We start from the raw sequence: 25,502 nt of genomic DNA, 5'->3' as shown, positions 1-25,502 counted from the left end.
CCCGATGACGACTCCTTGAATCTCCATGTGGAGAGGACAAATTATATCACATATTGCCAACTTCATTACAACCTGTTTGACCATCCATCCCCAATTGGGCACGGCTGGGAACTTGTGGATGGGAAGTGCCGACCAGTACGCTACACCCAACCCCCATTGCCCCAACAGCTCACACTTCGCGATTATTCGGATGAAAGTGGAAGTGATGATGAGAGGAGCGAGCCTGGAGATTCAACAGATACAGAAGATGTGTAGAGACCCCACTAGACACAGACCCAATCGGTGTATGCTCCATCAACTAGATAGTAAAATGTTCATTTTCATAATGGTCGTTGGAAGCCATTTTGGATTTGGGGCTTTCGTACCTTCGTGTCTACATTTTTTGCAAAAGACATCCAGGATAAAAACATTATTTAACCTTCAAGGAAGCCAAATCAACTGAGAAACGGACATTACAGCCTACTAGGAAGGACCTTTCAAGACTTTGCAAAAGTGACCGTTCGGACATGAAAATTGGCGGCCATCTTGGTTTTGGACATCAAAAACAGGTAAAATCATATAAATAATACCAAATATGAATTCCCCATGCCAAACTATCCTACAAAAACATGTTTTGTGCAGCATTCTAAGCCAAACCAGTAAAAAGTTAATTTTCATACTGGCCGTTGGTGGCCATTTTGAATTTGGGGCTTTCAAAAGTTATGCCCACACTTTCGCGAGGTACACCCATTCTAAAATTTTTATTTAACCTTCACAGAAGTCAAATCCATCGAGAAACGGACCTTTGCTCTCAACGGTCACGGAATCCTTGGATATGACCCAACTATTCCTGGGTCGATTTTCCTTCACCTTGTGGAACAATTGTGAACCAGCAAAAGTCTAGGGACTATGAAACACATTTTCCTTGCACGCCAATCCTTTGAAGACTGAGCCATGCTGCCTCACTATCGTGGTAACAACACTGTGTGGCGCTCACAACTCTGACCACACGGTGACCATGACACTCACAACTCTGACCACACGGTGACCATGGTACTCACAACTCTGACCACACGGTGACCATGGCACTCACAACTCTGACCACACGGTGACCATGGCACTCACAACTCTGACCACACGGTGACCATGGCGCTCACAACTCTGACCACACGGTGACCATGACAGTCACACCTCTGACCACACGGTGACCATGACAGTCACACCTCTGACCACACGGTGACCATGACTCTCGCAACTCTGACCACACGGTGACCATGACAGTCACAACTCTGACCTGTGGCCATGACACTCACAACTCTGACCACACGGTGACCATGACACTCACAACTCTGACCACACGGTGATCATGGCGCTCACAACTCTGACCACACGGTGACCATGACACTCACAACTCTGACCACACGGTGACCATGAGAGTCAACAACACAGGAACAAAACTGTGTGGCACTCACAACTCTGACCACACGGTGACCATGAGAGTCAACAACACAGGAACAAAACTGTGTGGCACTCACAACTCTGACCATACGGTGACCATGAGAGTCAACAACACAGGAACAAAACTGTGTGGCACTCACAACTCTGACCATACGGTGACCATGAGAGTCAACAACACAGGAAGAAAGAAGAAGAAGAAGAAGAAGAAGAAGAAGAAGAAGAAGAAGAAGAAGAAGAAGAAGAAGAAGAAGAAGAAGAAGAAGAAGAAGAAGAAGAAGAAAACCAGAAGTTCGTAATTTTTGAAAGGGCATACAAGATACAAAAAAAATTTTAAAAAAATAAATGAAGTGGGGTGTGGGGGTAGAGGGGTGCTACACTTCTCATTGCCAAGACTGTCCGTGTCCTGCTTGCTCAGGTGGGTGTTTTGCCTACCTGCGGGAGGTTTGGGGCGCCTCAGCCTCCTCTAAGACGACGAAGATGGTCTGACAGGAGCTGGCGTCGAATGCTCTGTGGGGTCTACACTTCAGCGTGCACTCTCGGGTCAGCCGGGACTTGTAGGGTGACTCGCACACTATCGTCTCCCGCTTCACGTCGGCACGGCCTGGGGGGGAGGATGGAAGGAGACTGAGACTGAACGTTATTTTACGAGGATAACGATCTTAGGCTGGGACTTTTCTTACAATATGGCCTTGGGACAACAAACACACACACAAGTCGCGTAAGGCGAAAATACAATATTTAGTCAAGTAGCTGTCGAACTCACAGAATGAAAATGAACGCAACGCAACGCAGCAAGCCCGTATACTCGTTGCATCGTCACTCCACCGCCCGTGGCAAAGGCAGTGCCCGTGGAATTGACAAGAAGAGCGGGGTATTCGTTGCGCTGAGAAGGATAGCACGCTTTTCTGTACCTCTCTTCGTTTTAACTTTCTGAGCGTGTTTTTAATCCAAACATATCATATCTATATATTTTTGGAATCAGGAACCCACAAGGAATAAGATGAAAGTGTTTTTAAATTGATTTCGAAAAAAAAAATTGATAATAATTTTTATATATTTAATTTTCAGAGCTTGTTTTTAATCCGAATATAACATATTTATATGTTTTTGGAATCAGCAAATGATGGAGAATAAGATAAACGTAAATTGGGATCGTTTTATAAATGTTTATTTTTTTTACAATTTTCCGATTTTTAATGACCAAAGTCATTAATTAATTTTTAAGCCACCAAGCTGAAATGCAATACCGAACCCCGGGCTTCGTCGAAGATTACTTGACCAAAATTTCAACCAATTTGGTTGAAAAATGAGGGCGTGACAGTGCCGCCTCAACTTTCACGAAAAGCCGGATATGACGTCATCAAAGACATTTATCAAAAAAATGAAAAAACGTTCGGGGATTTCATACCCAGGAACTCTCATGTCAAATTTCATAAAGATCGGTCCAGTAGTTTAGTCTGAATCGCTCTACACACACACACACACACACACACACACGCACAGACAGACAGACAGACACACATACACCACGACCCTCGTTTCGATTCCCCCTCGATGTTAAAATATTTAGTCAAAACTTGACTAAATATAAAAACACTACCCATTTACACTAAAACAGAAACACTATAGATGTTAAAATGTAAACACCGATATACACACATTTGAGATAATGATGAAGTTTCTGAAGGCAGATACAGATGAGAGCACAATGCTAGCAACACTACTGAGCACACAACACTACTGAGCACACAACACTACTGAGCACACAACACTACTGAGCACACAACACTACTGAGCACACAACACTACTGAGCACACAACACTACTGACCACACGAGACTACTGACCACACGAGACTACTGACCACACACAGGACTACTGACCACACGAGAATACTGACCACACAAGACTACTGACCACACACAGGACTACTGACCACACAAGACTACTGACCACACGAGACTACTGACCACACAAGACTACTGACCACACGAGACTACTAACCAAACAAGACTACTGCCCAACCTGCCAGGTAGTTGTCCAGCCTGAGGTAGGAATCTGCGGTCTGGCCTTTGGCGTACGTCCTGAACTGACCGGGCAGCTGCCCCACGAACACGCCCTTCCCCTTGCCACGAGACTTCCAGGTGGACTTGCCCGTCGCCTCCTTGCGCGTGTAGTGGTGCCGCCCCTTCTCGTCTAGCCCCTCGCTCGGCGCATCGTCCTTCAGGCCGCGCCTGGTACATTTCACAACAGTGCAACACCCATGTTAACACCTTTTAACAAATGTGAGAAGATAGGTGACTAACTAGAAGGGCGAAGCCTTCAAGGCTCACGTTTGGATACAGTAGAAACCCATTGTTAAGACCTTTACAAATCTGAGTAAATAGGGCTTTAAAAATCTGAGTAAATAGGGCTTTAAAAAAGAAGGACAAAGCCGTCAAGACTCACGTTTGAATAGAGTGGAAACCCCTTCTAAGACCAACAATCTGAGAAAATAGGCCTTAACAAGTCGCGTAAGGCGAAATTACTACATTTAGTCAAGCTGTGGAACTCACAGAATGAAACTGAACGCACTGCATTTTTTCACAATGACCGTAGTCCGCCGCTTGTGCAAAACGGAGTGAAACTGACGAGCCTGTTTAGCGCGGTAGTGGTTTCGCTGTGCCGCATAGCACGCTTTTCTGTGCCTCTCTTCGTTTTAACTTTCTGAGCGTGTTTTTAATCCAAACATATCATATCTATATGTTTTAGGAATCAGGAACCGACAAGGAATAAGATGAAATTGTTTTTAAATCGATTTCGGAAATTTATTTTGATCATAATTTTTATATTTAGTCAAGTTTTGACTAAATATTCTAACGTAGAGGGGGGAATCGAGACGAGGGTCGTGGTGTATGTGTGTGTGTGTGTGTGTGTGTGTGTGTGTGTGTGTGTGTGTGTCTGTCTGTGTGTGTGTCTGTCTGTGTGTGTGTAGAGCGATTCAGACTAAACTACTGGACCGATCTTTATGAAATTTGACATGAGAGTTCCTGGGTATGAAATCCCCGAACATGTTTTTCATTTTTTTGATAAATGTCTTTGATGACGTCATATCCGGCTTTTCGTGAAAGTTGAGGCGGCACTGTCACGCCCTCATTTTTCAACCAAATTGGTTGAAATTTTGGTCAAGTAATCTTCGACGAAGCCCGGACTTCGGTATTGCATTTCAGCTTGGTGGCTTAAAAATTAATTAATGACTTTGGTCATTAAAAATCGGAAAGTTGTAAAAAAAATTAAAAATGTATAAAACGATCCAAATTTACGTTTATCTTATTCTCCATCATTTGCTGATTCCAAAAACATATAAATATGTTATATTCGGATTAAAAACAAGCTCTGAAAATTAAATATATAAAAATTATTATCAAAATTAAATTGTCCAAATCAATTTAAAAACACTTTCATCTTATTCCTTGTCGGTTCCTCATTCCAAAAACATATAGATATGATATGTTTGGATTAAAAACACGCTCAGAAAGTTAAAACAAAGAGAGGTACAGAAAAGCGTGCTATCCTTCTTAGCGCAACTACTACCCCGCTCTTCTTGTCAATTTCACTGCCTTTGCCATGAGCGGTGGCCTGACGATGCTACGAGTAAAATGGCATTGCGTTCAGTTTCATTCTGTGAGTTCGACAGCTACTTGACTAAATATTGTATTTTCGCCTTACGCGACTTGTTATATTTTTAATTTTCAGAGATTGCTTTTAATCCAAATATAACATGTTTATATGTTTTTGGAATCAGGAAATCATGTAGAATAAGATGAACGTAAATTGGGATCGTTTTATACAAAAAATATTTTTACTACAATTTTCAGATTTTAAATGACCAAAGTCATTAATTAATTAATTTTTAAGCCTCCAAGCTGAAATGCAATACCGAAGTCCGGCCTTCGTCGAAGATTGCTTTGCAAAAATGTCAATCAATTTGATTGAAAAATGAGGGTGTGACAGTGCCGCCTCAACTTTTAAAAAGCCGGATATGACGTCATCAAAGACATTTATCGAAAAAATGAAAAAACCCGTCTGGGGATATCATACCCAGAAACTCTCATGTAAAATTTCATAAAGATCGGTCCAGTAGTTTACTCTGAATCACTCTACACACACACACACACACACACACACACACACACACACACACACACACACACACACACACACACACACACACCACGACCCTAGTCTCGATTCCCCCTCAATGTTAGTCTTAAATTGGAGGCACTTTGACTGGTACTATGGACAACAAATGTGACTGGTACTATGGACAACAAATGTGACTGGTACTATGGAGAACAAATGTGACTGGTACTATGGACAACAAATGTGACTGGTACTATGGACAACAAATGTGACTGGTACTATGGACAACAAATGTGACTGGTACTATGGACAACAAATGTGACTGGTACTATGGACAACACATGTGACTGGTACTATAGACAACAAAATGTGACTGGTACTATGGACAACAAATGTGACTGGTACTATGGACAACACATGTGACTGGTACTATACTATGGACAACACATGTGACTGGTACTATGGACAACACATGTGACTGGTACTATGGACAACACATGTGACTGGTACTATGGACAACAAATGTGACTGGTACTATGGACAACACATGTGACTGGTACTATGGACAACAAATGTGACTGGTACTATGGACAACACATGTGACTGGTACTATGGACAACACATGTGACTGGTACTATGGACAACAAATGTGACTGGTACTATGGACAACACATGTGACTGGTACTATGGACAACAAATGTGACTGGTACTATGGACAACAAATGTGACTGGTACTATGGACAACACATGTGACTGGTACTATGGACAACAAATGTGACTGGTACTATGGACAACAAATGTGACTGGTACTATGGACAACAAATGTGACTGGTACTATGGACCACAAATGTGACTGGTACTATGGAGAACAAATGTGACTGGTACTATGGACAACAAATGTGACTGGTACTATGGACAACAAATGTGACTGGTACTATGGACAACACATGTGACTGGTACTATAGACAACAAAATGTGACTGGTACTATGGACAACAAATGTGACTGGTACTATGGACAACACATGTGACTGGTACTATGGACAACACATGTGACTGGTACTATGGACAACAAATGTGACTGGTACTATGGACAACAAATGTGACTGGTACTATGGACAACAAATGTGACTGGTACTATGGACAACAAATGTGACTGGTACTATGGACAACAAATGTGACTGGTACTATGGACAACAAATGTGACTGGTACTATGGACCACAAATGTGACTGGTACTATGGACCACAAATGTGAACAAGGAAGGTCTCAACAAAGGGGGAATCTTAAATTGGCTCGGCCTAGAAAGGTGGGTTCTACTATACTTGTTTAATTGTTCTGATGGAAGAATTAATTATGAACGGAAGATTTTGTTAGGACATTATTTGTGTCATCATCCTAATGTAATTAACCATCACAATTTAATGAATATTAAAGCAGTGGCTAAATTGAAACGCATTTTGTATCGTTAATGTAAGATTGAAAGGTATTAAGTATGGATTATCCTACATACGTGAGAGAGACACCCGGGAGATAATAATCGTTCAAATCACACGTGTGTATATCATGTAAATGAGGTCATGTCAAGCAAGTCTGGCAGGGACCTGTTTTTCCACTGCTTATGATGCCAAAGTCACCGAGACAAACGTCATTATAGAAAAAAAATTGCGCTCGCTAATTACCCTCGATGAATTTTTAGAACTAACACGTCACGCCACACTTTCAGAGTGACGTTTCTTTGCTTTGACGTAATAGATTGCAGGAGGCTTTAGAAGAGATCGAGGTTCCAAAACAAGCGTCTTCAATTTAGCCGCCTCGACTGCAGGACATTTTCAGTAAAATACACGAAAGTACAGTATGTAGGATAAACAGAATACTACATGGCTTGCTGTGTCATACCAGATTTACACTCGTTGCTACTCGTGTAAATCTGGTACGACACAGCAAGCCATGTAGTATTCTCTATTTATGCATCGTGTAGTTTGCTTTTCTCTTAACTGTTTGCTTTGGTATTTTGCTGACGTTTCCTTTATGATATTTGTATAATGGTAATTTGATTGTAATACATGTACCTGGTAATTATGTCGACATTCATGTACAATGTTGGTTTGCATTTGTTCATGTGGTTTTCCCCGGGGCTAAAGAAAAACGGCTCGTTCTGCCTTAATCTTTGCTGGCTTTTGTTTGGTTTTAATTTTAACTCAGAGTGTCCCAGAGTATAATAGTATTGTTGTGTCCGAAATCATGATTGTATAATTTTCCATCTATCTAGGGCACGTAACATAAGCGATCGCTTGAGTTCGTGTCGCTATTGTTTTCCATGTTATTATCGTATCATGGTTAAATGTAAAAACAACTTGTTTAAACCGAACACTCGTGCGACTCGCCTCTCGTAGGACACGGACATGGTGCCGTTATCCTTTGGACACAGCGAGAAGACCTCCGTGTCATACTCGTCCCCACACCGGAACTTCTCCGCCACGTTCATCTCGGGCATGTTCAGGGTCACCTCCACCCGGTCGATGGGGCCTAGGAACTGCCTGACGGCCTGCAGCAGCTGGTCAGTGTAGATGCCGAAGCGGACCACTGGTCGGCACACTGAGTCTCGCCTTTGGGTCAGCAGCTCGTCCACCGCGGCCCGACACCCGTACCCCACCCGCATGTCCCGGTCAGCCTCTACGATCTCCACCTAGACATGATCACACAACACCCGTACCCCACCCGTATGTCTCGGTCAGCCTCCACGATCTCCACCTAGACATGATCACACAACACCCGGACCCCACCCGTATGTCTCGGTCAGCCTCCACGATCTCCACCTGGACATGATCACACAACACCCGTACCCCACCCGTATATCTCGGTCAGCCTCCACGATCTCCACCTGGACATGATCACACAACACCCGTACCCCACCCGTATATCTCGGTCAGCCTCCACGATCTCCACCTGGACATGATCACACAACACCCGTACCCCACCCGTATATCTCAGTCAGCCTCCACGATCTCCACCTGGACATGATCACACAACACCCGTACCCCACCCGTATATCTCAGTCAGCCTCCACGATCTCCACCTGGACATGATCACACAACACCCGTACCCCACCCGTATATCTCAGTCAGCCTCCACGATCTCTACCAAACTGGGATCATGACGGGATATCATTAAACTCTAGAAGTGTGCACAGTTTTATAGCTGTAGCTTCAGAAACATCCGAGATTACCTCAACGTTAATTTTTTTGTCTACGGACGGCCGAACACTGCTCATTCCCAGGAGTCTACTGATTACTCAGGGGAGTCAAAAATAGCAACAGAAGCAACAGCAGAAGCAACAGCAGAAGCAGCAACAGAAGCAGCAACAGAAGCAGCAACAGAAGCAGCAACAGAAGCAGCAACAGCAGAAGCACTGTCAAGCCTGGTCTCTCACCTTCGCCTTGGTCTTGATGGCGATCTCGATGTTCTTCTGGAGCCGGTTGAGCGACGCCATGTAGCTCTGGGCGAACTTGGCATCCTTCACCACTGCCTCAGTAACATCCTCCATCACCTAGCGTTACATGCGTCACAATATTACATCCTTCACCACTGCCTCGTTAACATCCTCCATCACCTAGCGTTACATGCGTCACAATAATTATTACATCCTGCACCACTGCCTCGTGAACCTCCTCCATAACCTACCGTTACATGCGTCACAATATTACATCCTTCACCACTACCTCGTGACCATCCTCCATCACCTACCGTTACATGTGTCACAATATTACATCCTTCACCACTGCCTTGTGACCATCCTCCATCACCTAGCGTTACATGTGTCACAATATTACATCCTTCACCACTGCCTTGTGACCATCCTCCATCACCTACCGTTACATGTGTCACAATATTACATCCTTCACCACTGCCTTGTGACCATCCTCCATCACCTACCGTTACATGTGTCACAATATTACATCCTTCACCACTGCCTTGTGACCATCCTCCATCACCTACCGTTACATGTGTCACAATATTACATCCTTCACCACTGCCTTGTGACCATCCTCCATCACCTACCGTTACATGTGTCACAATATTACATCCTTCACCACTGCCTTGTGACCATCCTAAATCACCTAGCGTTACATGTGTCACAACATTACATCCTTCACCACTGCCTTGTGACCATCCTCAATCACCTACCGTTACATGTGTCACAATATTACATCCTTCACCACTGCCTTGTGATCATCCTCCATCACCTAGCGTTACATGTGTCACAATATTACATCCTTCACCACTGCCTCGTGACCATCCTCCATCACCTACCGTTACATGCATCATCATATGACATACATAACAACGTTACAAACATTTCAATATGTGCAACTCATTCCCACTTAAGGCTGGAGTATACTATTGAGGCCATATTTCAAAGTGATTAGGCTATTTTAAAAGTTATGTTTTCTGTTAGTTCAAGGTTTGCTTTATCAGGATAAAACAACAAGTCGCGTAAGGCGAAAATACAACATTTAGTCAAGTAGCTGTCGAACTCACAGAATGAAACTGAACGCAACGCAACGCAGCAAGACCGTATACTCGTAGCATCGTCACTCCACCGCCCGTGGCAAAGGCAGTGCCAGTGGAATTGACAAGAAGAGCGGGGTATTCGTTGCGCTAAGAAGGATAGCACGCTTTTCTGTACCTCTCTTCGTTTTAACTTTCTGAGCGTGTTTTTAATCCAAACATATCTTATCTATATGTTTTTGGAATCAGGAACCGACAAGGAATAAGATGAAAGTGTTTTTAAATTGATTTGGAAAAAAATATTTTGATAATAATTTTTATATATTTAATTTTCAGAGCTTGTTGTTAATCCAAATATAACATATTTATATGTTTTTGGAATCAGCAAATGATGGAAAATAAGATGAACGTAAATTTGGATCGTTTTATAAAAAAACATTTTTTTTTTACAATTTTCAGATTTTTAATGACCAAAGTCATTAATTAATTTTTAAGCCACCAAGCTGAAATGCAATACCGAAGTCCGGGCTTCGTCGAAGATTACTTGACCAAAATGTCAACCAATTTGGTTGAAAAATGAGAGCGTGACAGTGCCGCCTCAACTTTCACGAAAAGCCGGATATGACGTCATCAAAGACATTTATCAAAAAAATGAAAAAAACATCTGAGGATATTATACCCAGGAACTCTCATGTCAAATTTCATAAAGATCGGTCCAGTAGTTTAGTCTGAATCGCTCTACACACACACACAGACAGACAAACAGACAGACAGACAGACAGACACACACACACACACACACACACACACACACACACACACACACACACACACACACACACACACACACACGCACGCACACACGCACACACATACACCACGACCCTCGTCTCGATTCCCCCCTCTATGTTAAAACATTTAGTCAAAACTTGACTAAATGTAAAAAGAAAAGAGCTTGTCGCGCAAAGTTTTCAGATAGCGACTGAAGTTTGAGCATAGGTATCAGACTTTTTCACGCAAACACTACTGAAGAAATGGTAAGATTATGTTGTAAATATGTAAACAAAATAACAATCAAATGATCAAAAACTGAAGAAGCGAAATAGGGAAACAAACTAGAACATAAAATATAGTGATTTTACTAGTGAATTCAGAAAAAAACACTTTTGTACCCATTTTTGAAGCTTAAATTGAAGCATGGAACACAGACAAACATACATTAAAAGTGTAAGAGTGATTACAGTGATCAGAAATAGTGTTAGATACCAAGTTGAGTTATCCCTCTTCCCCACAGTTGAAAGAAATACACCTCTTGTCGCGCAAAATCTTGAACTGGCATGCTTTTACTACCCCTACCCCGTACCCATTTTGACAGAAAAGAGTGCATATTCCCTTCCAATTAGGCAACAACAAAAAAAAATAGGTGTGGTTACGGTAACATAGCCCAAAAAAATAGGGTAGGAAGGTAGGCAATCACTTTTTTTGATTTTTTTTAAAAACTTTTTTTCTAATGTGTACAAATTAAACCTACTTGACAGGGAAATAAGTGTGCGACTCGGGCGCTTTCGCATTCATTGCGTTTTCTGCACGCGTTTTCTGCACGCGTTTTCTTTTTTTTTCTCTTTTTTTTAACAAATGTAATAAAAAGTTATAGGGTCGGCCCCTAAAAATAGGGTAGGTCGGGTTACCGTAACCACACCTATTTTTTTTTTAGGCCTTAGAAAAGTAAGATAATCAGATGATCAGGAACTAAAGAAGAGAAATAGGGAAGCAAAATAGAACATAAAATATAGTGATTTTACTGGTAATATAGAAAAAAGACATTTCTGTACCAATTTTTAAAGCCCAATTAGAAGCATGGAACACGGACATACATTAATTAAAAGTGCTAGAGTGGTTACAGTGTTCAGAAATTGTGTTTGATACCAAGTTGAGTTATCTCTCTTCATCACAGTTAAAAGAAATACACCTCTTGTCGCGCAAAATCTTCAACTGTGATGCTTTTACTACCCAACCCATTGGGACAAAAAAGAGTGCATATTCTCCTCCAATTAGAATAGTAAGATAATCAGATGATCAGAAACTGTAGAAGAGAAATAGGGAAGCAAAATAGAACATAAAATATAGTGATTTTACAGCTGAATTCAGAAAAAAACACTTTTGTACCCATTTTTGAAGCTCATTAAGAAGCATGGAACACAGACACACATAAGTATACATCAAAAGTGTTAGAGTGGTTGCAGTGTTCAGAAATTGTGTTTGATACCAAGTTGAGTTATCCCTCTTCACCACAGTTAAAAGAAATACATCTCTTGTCGCGCAAAATCTTCAACTGGCATGCTTTTACTACCCCCACCCCCTACCCATTTTGACAGAAAAGAGTGCATATTCTCTTTCAAGTAGAAACAAGAGGCGAAGCCTTCAAGGCTCCCGTAAGAAATCGACAAACAGTAACACAAACTCATTCACTCCGTCACACATACACACACACAGTAAGCATAGGTGACACGGTGCAAGAGTGGGAGACGCTAGATCTAGATCTGTCTGTCTGTAGCCTACTTACGGGGACAAGACTGCCAGATCGACACTGCGCTTTCGACAGCGCTTCCTCGCGCACACACTGGAAACACGCTGTGCAGATCAACCTGTAGGAAATCTCCTTTGGTAACTTCTTTATCTATTTTTCTGGGGCTACGAAACCGAACAATGTGAAATCGTCTTCCCCGAATCGGCGAACTGCAGCTGGGTGAGAACTCACGGTATCTATACCACAATCCTTCACGCGATCTGACCTAACCTTGACCCCTGACCTGGTCTACATACCACACACGACACAAACCAGTCACCTGTTTTTACCCCCCCCCCCCCCAAACCCCCCACCACCCGTTTTCTTTGGATACACACTTTAACTACATACGTGCCGACGAAATGTTGATCATTGCTTCAATACGTTGAAGCTGTTGCTTGGATAATAACCCGGTAAATTTAGTATTTCGGTGTTCAGTCAAATGTTAAAGTTTCTATCCCACACATACACACATATACACGCACAGACAGACAAAAGTTGGCATCGCACAGGCTACACTTACGTGAGCCAAAAACAAGTCAGGGCGGGGATGTAGCTCAGTCGGTAGCGCGCTGGATTTGTATCCAGTTGGCCGCTGTCAGCGTGAGTTCGTCCCCACGTTCGGCGAGAGATTTATTTCTCAGTCAACTTTGTGTGCAGACTCTCCTCGGTGTCCGAACACCCCCGTGTGTACACGCAAGCACAAGACCAAGGGGACGTGGAATTTTCGGCTTGGTTTGGCTCTAAATTTTGTAATGAAAGCACTCGGTGCATGGCCGGAAAGGATTTTGTGAAGGAGCACGCCTTTATTTGATTTAAATCTTTCTTTTAAGGGCAACATCTTAAGTTTTTTATTATCGTCGAAAACAAGACTGGATTGTTTTAATAGAACTGATTTTAGTGCTCGTCTGTGTAGACTATACAGTGGTTTTAAAATGTTTGCACTGGCTGAGTCCCAGATGGTCGAACAATAATCCGTGATGGTTTGTATGTATGCATTATAAAATAATAACCTTGAGTGTGGATCAAGAAAGTGTTTTATTCTGTTCAACAAATATATTTTCCTCGACATGGTTTTACATGACGATCTAACATGATGGGTCCAAGATAAATTATTATCGATATTTACTCCCAAAACTTTGTGATCTCCTACTTCCGCTATTGCATCGTTGCCAATTAATAAGGAATGAGGATTATTCTTGATGTTTTGTCTTTTTTGCCTTGTTGTAATTAACATGTATTTGGTCTTTTGGGGGTGAAGACTCATGTGGTTATATTCCGTCCAATTAATGAGATCATCTACACTGTTCTGCAATGATAAATAAACTTTGTCTCATTTTTTTTACGAAATGGCTATTTTGCCGGTACCGGCAACGTAGCCTGTAGGCTACGTTGCCGGTACCGGCAAAATAACGATATGTTACGGTAGAGGCTATTTTGCCGGTTGGACGCTGCCCATTGCGTATACCGGCAAAATAACGATATGTTACGGTAGAGGCTATTTTGCCGGTAGAGGCTCTCTCTCTCTCTCTCTCTCTCTCTCTCTCTCTCTCTCTCTCTCTCTCTCTCTCTGTGATTAAATACTCACCAATAAATGACAGTTTTTGATGGGAATTTCTTTGGGGGAGAGAAGTGTTCACTGATGGACAAATCTGCCCTGTCGTTTTAGGGTGATTTTCGTTCAACCGAGGCCGATGCTCGACAATCCGACAGGCAATCAAACACACGTTTGGGAGTTTGACAGACAGCAACAAAATGGGCTTCAACGTCGGTGATCAATTTGCTTCGTATGAAGAGTTTCAACAGGCACTTGTGGGGTATGAGAAATCCACATTTGTGCAGCTGTGGAAACGCGACAGTCGCACTCTGGCGGCAGCACAAGGACGATGTCCAAATAGAAAATTCAATAGCGCCATCAAGTTTTACGAACTGACGTACTCGTGTGTACATGGAGGGAAGAAACACCACAGCAAATCGACGGGATTACGTCCAAATCAAAAGACGTTTAAAATCGAGTGTCCGTTCACACTAAAACTTCGCGCAAATCCAGAGGGGACACATCTGCTGGTCACGAAGTTCGACAACATTCATAACCACAACGTCTTAGAATGTTTGTATAATGTCATGCCGGCTCAACGCCGATTGAATAAGGAAGACAAGGAAAAAGCCAAGGAAATGCTCAAGGTCAACGCAGACAGAAAACTTCTGCGGCATCATTTGTCGACAAATTCAGGAAAGGTTTTAACCATGAAAGACATTCACAACATCGGTACCTCAGTGAAATCAAAGTCAAAGTCTTCCTGCTCGAAGACTCAACTCAACGACATCGCCAGTTATTTGAACAGTCAACCAGGCGTTACTGCTGAATACGTAGCAGATGAAAATGATGTGCTGAGCGGGATTTTCATACAAGATGCGTCTATGCAGCACACCTTCAGCCAATTTCCGGAACTGATTCTTGTGGATGCGACACATAAGACCAACGAACTGAGAATGCCCTTCTATCTCCTTACCATTGTGGACGGGAATGGAGAAACCGAAATCGTCGCAGCGTTTGTTGTGGCCAGTGAGGAGGAACACACGATAAGGAAAATGATTCAGTTGTTCAAGAGACACAATCCACGGTGGACCGACACGAAGGTCGTGATGACCGACAAGGATATGGTAGAGAGGAACGTTTTCAGAGATGAGATTCCAAACGCTGCATTACAGATTTGCCTGTTCCACGTCCTGCGGACGTTCAAGCGTGAGATCACCACAGAGAAGATGGCGATCAGTGCGGGAGAGAGGACTACAGTGCTGGAAATTATACAAAAGCTGGCGTATGCAACGTCCGAAGAAGAGTATAATGCCAACTACCGAAACCTAGAGTCCACACAGGATCGACGAGTCATCGACTACTACAACATCAATTGGAAACCGATCACGGAGCAATGGGTTGAGGGGTTCAAACACAAGCAAATGTCCCTCGGTGAGCGCACCAACAATCGATTGGAATCAACATTTCAAAAACTGAAATCAATGACGTCACCGTCGAATTCTCTGCTGGAGTTTCTATCTGTTTTCTTTTCGTTTCTCACCATGGTGCGAACAGAGCGCGACACGAGGGTTGCTCAAATGTTTTCCAAAGTCCCTTGTAGCGTGCGAACAAGAGACGAATGTACACAGCAGTTCATGGAGTACCTCACCCCACACGCGTTCAAACGAGTTGAAAAACAATTGGAGCGAGCAGGCCATGTCGTACTCCAAGAGGATAACGGGCACTTTTCCGTGACCAGTTCAGAAGGGGAAATCTGCGTGACGCCAATATCCTGTGATTGTACTTTCTACAAGTCCATGTCGCTACCGTGTCGACATATCTTCGCTGTGAGAAAGATATGCGGTCGTGATTTATTCGACACTGAATTGATTGCCCAACGGTGGACACTTGAATACTACAAACGCGGCCATCGCTTCTTTCAGCCACTTTCTGACATTGTTGAAGAACGACTACCTGTGACAGTCGAAACGACGCCTCGTCCACGTATTGTCACAGCAAACGACCGATACCGGCGAGCCCTCTACCTCGGACAACAATTGGCTTCTTTAGCTGCAGAAAACAACTTTGATTTCCAAGAGAAATTGAGCGTGTTAGATTCTGTTGTAAAAATGTGGGGATCTGGAAAACATGTAGCGGTTGTGGAACTAGTGTATGATGTGACAGTCGCCCCAAACCCACCACCACCACCAACAACACCACAGTCTGACAAGGAGGGTTCATCCGCACCAAGGCCTACGACGTCTCACGAGGATGGTTCATTCGCACCAAGGCCTACGTCTCACGAGGATGGTTCATTTGCACCAAGGCCTACGACGTCTCAAGAGGATGGTTCAGTCGCACCAAGGCCTACGACGTCTCATGTAGCGGTTGTGGAACTAGTGTATGATATGACAGCCACCCCAAACCCACTACCACCAACAACAACACCACAGTCTGACGAGGAGGGTTCATTTGCACCAAGGCCTACGACGTCTGACGAGGAGGGTTCATCCGCACCAAGGCCTACGTCGACGTCTCTTGATAATGTGACATTACCACCAAAATCCCGGAAGAGAGGCAGACCAAAAGGAAAAGTAGTAAATGCTATTGGACTGCCTAGCCGGAAAAAATGCAAGGTTGACAAACCGGTTCCCTTTTCAAAGAAGTCCTCGGTGGATCGAGACAGACAAATTCTGAGCTACTTTGTCGGTGAGGCAGACACAATCCGTGCTCTGAAAGGCGAACTTCTTTCAGAGCAATCCGTTGAGCAGGTACCTTCGGCAGTACCCACAGCAGTACTGGACGTGAACATATCCATCATTAAAGTTCGGCGATATTTCGACATGGACGGATGGACAGCCGTCCAACACGTCTACTCGGCTGTACGGTCTTCTCTCCGTACTGTGTGTGCACTATGTGACGATGACTTGTTGAATACTCAATCTATTTCATGTGATTCATGTCTCAGATCCCTCCATCTGCTCTGCGCTGGAAAACGCTCAAGACCAAAAACCAAGTTCTGGTTCTGCAGGAACTGCTATGAATGAAACACACACACACACACACACACACACACACACACACACACACACACACACACAGACATAGAGACAGAGAGTCAGCGACAATGATCATAGAGAGAGAGATGTGACGATGACTTGTTGTATATTCAACGTCCGTATATTCAATCTATTTCATGTGATTCATGACACACACATAGAGACAGAGAGTCAGCGACAATGATCATAGAGAGACAATAACCAGTATTTAATTCCTTGCATAGAGATCATCGGATATTTGCCAGTTAAATTAGTGTATTTGGTGTTTTAAGAGAGAGAGAGAGAGAGAGAGAGAGAGAGAATCAGAGAAATATGGCTTTTATTCGTGTATAAGACAAAGTTTTTAGAGAGAGAGAGAGAGAGAGGCAGAGAGAGAGAAAGAGAGAGAGAGCGAGAGAGAGAGAGAGAGAGAGAGAGAGAGAGAGAGAGAGAGAGAGATGGCTTTTATTCGTGTATAAGACAAAGTTTTAAGAGAGAGAGAGAGAGAGATAGAGAGAGAGAGAGAGAGAGAGAGAGAGAAATATGGTTTTTATTCGTGTATAAGACAAAGTTTTAAGAGAGAGAGAGAGAGAGAGAGAGAGAGAGAGAGAGAGAGAGAGAGAGAGAGAGAGAGATGGCTTTTATTCGTGTATAAGACAAAGTTTTAAGAGAGAGAGAGAGAAAGAGCGAGAGAGAGAGAGAGAGAGAGAGAGAGAGATGGCTTTTATTCGTGTATAAGACAAAGTTTTAAGAGAGAGAGAGAGAGAGAGAGAGAGAGAGAGAGAGAGAGAGAGAGAGAGAGAGAGAGAGAAATATGGTTTTTATTCGTGTATAAGACAAGGTTGTAATTGCTTTTGAAGTTTGCACATCAGAAATACAAATATTGAAGATTACTTGTGTATTGCCTTTGTGAGATGGAGAATCCGACTAGACGTGTCACTTTACTAGCTTCAGCAGCGTCCAACCGGCAAAATAGCCTCTACCGTAACATATCGTTATTTTGCCGGTACCGGCACAGGCTACGTTGCCGGTACCGGCAAAATAGCCATTGCCTTTTTTTTATCAGAAGTGTGTATGGTCGTATCATCAGCAAATAGTTCACAATCATCATTAACACTAAAAGGAAGATCGTTAATATACAGAGAGAAAAGAAGTGGCCCAAGGACAGAACCCTGGGGGACTCCATATAACACCGGTCTTTTACTTGACATAGTGGAATTCACGCAGACGGATTACTCTCGTCCGGCTAAGAAAGATGAGAGGAGGCATAGGGTTTGGGGTGACAATCTATACTCAGCTAATTTTCTTAAAAGTAACTCATGATTAATGACGTCGAATGCTTTTGCAAAATCGACGAATAGGACACCACAGAGTTCATTATTATTAATGTTGCTAAGCAAGCTTTCAAGAAGGTTTATTAGTGCTGTGTGGCAGAGGGAGAGAGAGAGAGAGAGAGAGAGAGAGAGAGAGAGAGAGAGAGAGAGAGAGAGCTCAGAATGGTTTATTATACTAAGGCCACAGACTCATATACACACCACGGTGGATGGGAGAAGAACAAAATAAACAAAATAAACAAAATAAAAAACACACACCAACAACAACAACCATGAAATAAATACGTGGTGAAAAAAAGAGTGAGAGTGAGAGACAGAGACAGAGAGACATACAGATCCGACAGACAGCCATGCAGACAATATATATACACACTCACACACACACACACACACACACACAAAGGGAAGTGTCTGCCGTTTGAACATGTAGTATAGTGATATTGAAACGTAGTGTTATCGACACGTAGCGCTACAGTACATTGGTTTTTCAAAAATAGTGATATCGACACGTAGTTCTATTGAGACGTAGTGATAATGGCATGTGTGAATTGTGGCAATAGCACTACGTGCCGATAGCACTACTGTTTTTGGCAATTTGTGTCGATAACACTACAGAAAATAGCGCAAACGATACGTAGCACAAAATGACACGTTGCGCTAGCGGGACGCACCGACACAATCTGCATCTTGTCCTATCGTGATTCATGTCATGTGGTTCTGAACTCAGAAGACCCCTTTGTCATCTTCCAGTGTGAAATTCAGATCTGCCCCAAGTACGTGCATTGATCTGAGTAATAACATGTAGAAGTGGTAATCTGGAGAAAAAAAATATCTTCGCGTGAACGCTGCCACGTTGTCATCAGTTCGATGTCTTTTATCCAGAGCAGGGATTAACACACTTTTTAATCAGTAGTTTGTTGTGAGTATTCGCAGACTGCTTTCCATGACCTGTCGTCTGTTTTAGCTTGAAGTAGGGTATCCTTGGCGGATGATGACTTTATTCAGTTATTCTGCAGAAAAACAGAAATGCTGGAGAAAAACCGTTCTTTTCTGCAGCATTTCTGCATAATGTCATCTTTCGCGAGAGCAACGGTTTTGTTCTGCAGTAAAACAGTTTTACTGCAGTAAAATTGAAATCAAGAATGCTGCAGTAAAACGGTGATGTTGTTTTACTGCAGAATAGTCTGTCACATTTTTTTCTGGAGAAAAACGAACGACCTTGTAAAGTAGCGTTTGTATTCGTCGCCTAGTATAATAGCTTGTTCCGACAGACAAAATACATTCGTGTCAGTCACGCACAACTATTGGTAATTCTGGATGAGTCCATCTCTCGACAGAGGGGGGCTCGCGTGCTCCAACATTATAATGAGCCAGTACAAAATTCTGCACAAAAAGTGTAAACAGGTTTTCTGCAGTAAAACAACAGCACCGTTTTACTGCAGCATTCTTGATTTCAATTTTACTGCAGTAAAATGTTTTGCTCCAGAAAAACCCGTTGCTTCGGCGAAAATGACATTATGCAGAAATGCTGCAGAAAAGACAGTTTTTCTCCAGCATTTCTGTTTTTCTGCAGAATAACTGAATAATGCCAAAATACTGAAGAAAAAGTGTAAACAGTTTTTCTGCAGTAAAACAACATCACCGTTTTACTGCAGCATTCTTGATTTCAATTTTACTGCAGAATAAAAACGTTGCTCTCGCGAAAGATGACATTATGCAGAAATGCTGCAGAAAAGACAGTTTTTCTCCAGCATTTTGGTTTTTCTGCAGAATAACTGAATAATGTCATAATCCGCCAAGAGCCAGTACAAAATGCTGCAGAAAAAATAAAAACAGGTTTTCTGCAGTAAAACAACAGCACCGTTTTACTGCAGCATTCTTGATTTCAATTTTACTGCAGTAAAATGTTTTGCTGCAGAAAAAAACGCTGCTTCGGCGAAAGATGACATTATGCAGAAATGCTGCAGAAAAGACAGTTTTTCTCCAGCATTTCTGTTTTTCTGCAGAATAACTGAATAATGCCAAAATGCTGAAGAAAAAGTGTAAACAGTTTTTCTGCAGTAAAACAACATCACCGTTTTACTGCAGCATTCTTGATTTCAATTTTACTGCAGAAAAAAAACGTTGCTCTCGCGAAAGATGACATTATGCAGAAATGCTGCAGAAAAGACAGTTTTTCTCCAGCATTTCTGTTTTTCTGCAGAATAACTGAATAATGTCATAATCCGCCAAGAGCCAGTACAAAATGCTGCAGAAAAAATAAAAACAGGTTTTCTGCAGTAAAACAACAGCACCGTTTTACTGCAGCATTCTTGATTTCAATTTTACTGCAGTAAAATGTTTTGCTGCAGAAAAAAACGCTGCTTCGGCGAAAGATGACATTATGCAGAAATGCTGCAGAAAAGACAGTTTTTCTCCAGCATTTCTGTTTTTCTGCAGAATAACTGAATAATGTCATAATCCGCCAAGGATAGTAGGAGTCATTCAGTCAGCCAACAAGTGCTTGTTTTACTGACACGTTCTCACGTACGACATGTCGTAAATGCAAGTTCTAACGATTGTTTTTAGTTGCACTGATAGAAAATGTCGATATTTGTAAACTTCTGCCATTTCCTAATGTTTATTTCATTATTGGCATATGTATATGGCTAATGCGTGCATTACCTGTTACGACACACAAAGCGTTCTATATCCGAAAAGGGGGGCTACTCCAACGTATTTTCAAAGTGTCCTCCAGCCGTAATATGCCTTTAATTGTTGTTAGTAGAATGACATACTTTAAATTGTTTTAAATGTTATCACAATGTTCTTTGTATGGTCTTGTTGTCAGCCACAACAACGGGGGCCAGGTAGCTGACCTGGTAGAGACTCAACGTGTGACCATAAGGTCTCGAGTTCGAATCTAGGCCGGGACGGACACGGGTCAACTTTATGTGCAGACTCAGAGACGGAAGCCATGTCCCACCCCCGTGTCACCACAATGGCAGCATTGGCATAATAGAGTAAATGAAACAAAATAAAAAGAAATGAACAACATGACTTATCTAATGGAGATAATGAAGTATAATTATTGTGTTGTATTGTGATGCCCCCATACGCCGCCAGACCCTCCTATAACTGTTTTGGTGTGTTAGTATTGGTACTCGTATACCTCGTTTTGCTTTCCAATTATCAATGCAATAGTCCATACTTTGTGCTATGCTGTATACCATCAGCTACGCATAACAAAGTTACAGCGTTCCTTTTCAATCAATCAATCAATATGAAGCTTATAGCGCGTATTCCGTGGGTACAGTTCTAAGCGCTTGTCGAAGAGTTGTCAACACAGGACTAACAAAGAAACTAACATCTACAGACGGACACGAACCCTATCACACACTAGCAAACCCTGATAAACATACAACAAACAACTGTTTAACAACAATGTACACATCAATAGCTAGGTCCAAACAAAATAATAATAAGCACAAAGAAAACCCCTCTCACAGAGCACAGCACAGGAATGTCTTTGGGGCACAACACATCACGTCGAACATGAAAGTCGCAGCCAGCTACGGGAAGAACTGAGTCTTCAACCTACTCTTGAACGCGTCAAGAGAGGGGCTCTGGCGAAGCTCAAGCGGCAGGGAGTTCCAGACGGAGGGGCCCGCGGAGGGGAATGCACGCTGACCAGCAGATGCGAGTTTCGAGCGAGGGATGTGAAGGCGGAGTGGGTCAGCAGCAGAACGAAGGGGACGTTAGCAAACATACACACACACACACACACACACACACACACACACACACAGACGTACACACACACACGCGCACGCACGCACGCACACACACCTATCCCCCTCCACATCCCCCACCCCAACCCCCCACCACACACTCACCTTATCCACCGCCTCAACCCCCCACCACACACTCACCTTATCCACCGCCTCAACCCCCCACCACACACTCACCTTATCCACCGCCTCAACCCCCCACCACACACTCACCTTATCCACCGCCTCAACCCCCAACCACACACTCACCTTATCCACCGCCTCAAGACTTTCCTGCAGGAACTTCTGTGCAGCGGCGACGATGGTGTCATGCCTGTTCTGCAAGTTCTTCCTGATCTTGTCCATCTTCATCTCGAGGTACTTCTGTTCCTTCTTCTGTTTCTCGGCGTGGTCTGACACCTCAGCGATGACCGCGTCCAGCACCTTGCTGTGGGCAGGGATGACGTCACTGGCCTCGGCTGCCGCGTCCACCAGGTCCTGCATCGAGTGGTCTTTGTGCTTGGTCATCACGCACTTAAAGCACACCACCTGAGAGGTAATGATAGCTGTACTTGCCACGTGATCCTTTGCGGTCTTTGAGCTTTCGAGTGCATACACGATAAATAATAGGGACAACAGTTCCAGTTAATCGTGTGTCAACTGTGCTTCAGTTCGCGTCCAATGACCAACTGCCTCACTGTTCACAGTCTGTACCGGTACAAGCAGAGGTCTTGCTGAGGGTGTGAGACACACTTGGACAATTCCACTATGCACAACACCCATTACTTACACACTTATCTATCTGTTCATGCTCTGCGTCAACTGCCTACCTGTTCACAATCTGTGCAGTACAAGTCAAATGTCCGCATGAAGTGTCTACCTGTTTGCATCTACTTGATTGTTTGAACGCCCAACAATGATGATCATGGCAAAAGTTTTTTCTACCTGTTTGCAATCCGTGCAGGACACGTCGAGGTCTTACTGTGGGTGTGACACACACTTCTATTCCACCATGCCTCGGGCTGCCTTCGATTAAAACCAAAGGTCTGCCTGTTTGCACTCAGCTCAGCTCGGCTCAGCTCAGCTCAGCTCAGCTCAGCTCAGCTCAGTAATGTCAAGGTCTTGCGAAGGGTTAGAGACACACTAAGAGGAGCCCACGATATCCAGGTCTGCTTTCTCCTAAACACCACGATCCCAAAACACGTATCTACCTGTACATGTCACATTTCTAGCTGCCTAGCTAATCACACTCTGTGCGGTACATGTCGAGATCTTTCTAGGGAAAGGAACTGTTCACGATGCCTCTGGTCGCCTTCTAGGGAAGGGAACTTTTCACGATGCCTCTGGTCGCCTTCTAGGGAAGGGAACTGTTCACGATGCCTCTGGTCGCCTTCTAGGGAAGGGAACTTTTCACGATGCCTCTGTTCGCCTTCTAGGGAAGGGAACTTTTCACGATGCCTCTGGTCGCCTTCTCTCAATCTCAAACAACATGACACCCTCACAAGTTTTCGCACTGCCAAATTCCTGTATCAACTGCCTACCTGTTCGCACTGCCAAATTCCTGTATCAACTGCCTACCTGTTCGCACTGCCAAATTCCTGTATCAACTGTCTACCTGTTCGCACTGCCAAATTCCTGTATCAACTGCCTACCTGTTCGCACTGCCAAATTCCTGTATCAACTGTCTACCTGTTCGCACTGCCAAATTCCTGTATCAACAAGCCGTGCAACACAGGTCGAGGTCTTGCTGGAGGTGTGACAGACACTTGGACAATTCCACCATACCTTCTCCAGAACACCACGATCGAACACGAATATCTACCTGTTTGCACTCTACGTGAACTGCCTACCTGTTCGCAATCCGTGCAGTACAGGTCGAGTTCTTGCTTGGGGTGTGACAGACACTTGGAACTGTCCACGATTCCACGTTGCGCCTTCTCCAGGTCCTCGGGGCGGATGTAGAAGTTGTTCTGCAATGCGCTCACCCCGCCAGATGGCAGCACCACCTCCTTCCGGCATGTCGGACACTTCATGGGCTTGCCCGGCCGCCGTCTCGACAGGTCTGAGGAACAGATATTCACGTTTTGGAAATTTAGTCTCAAACATTCTGTGGTTAGTCTCACATCCTCTTTGACTAAAAATGTGAATGTGGATAAATACATTGTCTTGCAAGTTTACCACCTAATAATTTCAAAGGAAACACAGCCAGTCCTACAGGATTTACCTTCCGTGCAGGTGGCACAACAGGTATAGTGGCACAGGGGGAACTGGGGATTCTGGTAGATCTCCAGACACACCTGAGATTACTACAGGTATTTACCTGTGATAGCTACAGGTACTTACCTTCAATGCAGGCGGCACAGTAGGTGTGGTGACAGGGGAGGAACTTGGGGTTGTTGTAGACCTCCAGACACACGGCACACGTCAAGCCTTTCACCTCAGCGGCATTGGAGTCCGTCTTCACTGCCACGCACTTCAGGTCTCTGTCCTGGGTTCCGACACACAGGGCACGCAGGTAAATCTGGGTATATTTGTATACGCGCGCGTGCGTGCGTCCGCGCGTGCGTGTGTTAGTCTGACACTTAGAACATGTTGATGCAGTACAGATTAAGATTAAGTCTCTCTCTTTTTAAAATCCCTCTTGCCCTACATTGTATGTACACTGACTTTGAACATTTACCCCCCATTCTAAGACTTGCCCTACATTGTATGTACAGTGACTTTGAACATTTACCCCCCATTCTAAGACTTGGTCCTTGTTTGTAGACCCGATTTGTCAGATTGTTGGAGGTGGTGCAAGGAGGGTTCCACTGTAGTGTCCAGGCCATCCAGCACACAGTCAGTCTCACCCTGATCTTCTGAATGATGCCGGAGCCGATGTGGCTCAGTTTGCGCGAGGCGAGGGACGCAGCCTGGCTGCTTTTGCTGGAGCTGTTGACCACGTGGGGATGCTCACCGAGGCGCGCATGCGCAGACTGTACCGACGTGCTGGGCTGCATGGGGTCCTCCGTCTTGCCTGGGTCGTTTTCCCGTGATGCCACAGCCGTCATGGACACCGCTGGTGACAGATGAATGATAGATATCTTCCGCTTCCACACGCGACAATCTGCCCAAGACCTGCCTCGCCATTTTCCTCATTTCGGGTGAGATCTAAAATCCCAACGTATTCGTTTTCTAAATATTTAGTATAATTATGATCTTGTTGTTCTTACCCATTTTTCCTTCCTG

At 43.7% G+C, this 25,502-nt stretch overlaps 1 protein-coding gene across 5 annotated transcripts in view; it reads right to left on the bottom strand.

Moving 5' to 3' along the window:
• Positions 1-25,502, bottom strand: part of LOC138946831 (uncharacterized) — a 44,799-nt gene that overhangs the window by 5,765 nt on the left and 13,532 nt on the right. For 3 of the 5 annotated variants that reach the window (XM_070318237.1, XM_070318236.1, XM_070318240.1), the window contains 8 exons: positions 25,124-25,332; positions 24,618-24,762; positions 24,125-24,336; positions 22,545-22,823; positions 8,990-9,106; positions 7,944-8,245; positions 3,442-3,671; positions 1,870-2,038 (listed from right to left, as the gene is read on the bottom strand). In XM_070318237.1, coding sequence (XP_070174338.1) covers positions 1,870-2,038; positions 3,442-3,671; positions 7,944-8,245; positions 8,990-9,106; positions 22,545-22,823; positions 24,125-24,336; positions 24,618-24,762; positions 25,124-25,332 — 1,663 coding nt within the window. Of the gene's footprint in view, positions 1-1,869; positions 2,039-3,441; positions 3,672-7,943; positions 8,246-8,989; positions 9,107-22,544; positions 22,824-24,124; positions 24,337-24,617; positions 24,763-25,123; positions 25,333-25,502 lie in introns of those variants that run through there. The other 2 variants (XM_070318238.1, XM_070318241.1) reach the window with 2 other exon arrangements.

Source organism: Littorina saxatilis, linkage group LG14 (genome assembly GCF_037325665.1).
Source record: "Littorina saxatilis isolate snail1 linkage group LG14, US_GU_Lsax_2.0, whole genome shotgun sequence".
In the NCBI taxonomy this organism is placed as follows: domain Eukaryota; kingdom Metazoa; phylum Mollusca; class Gastropoda; order Littorinimorpha; family Littorinidae; genus Littorina; species Littorina saxatilis.
Note: the sequence above shows the minus strand (reverse complement) of the source record. Positions and strands in the feature narration are given on the sequence as shown.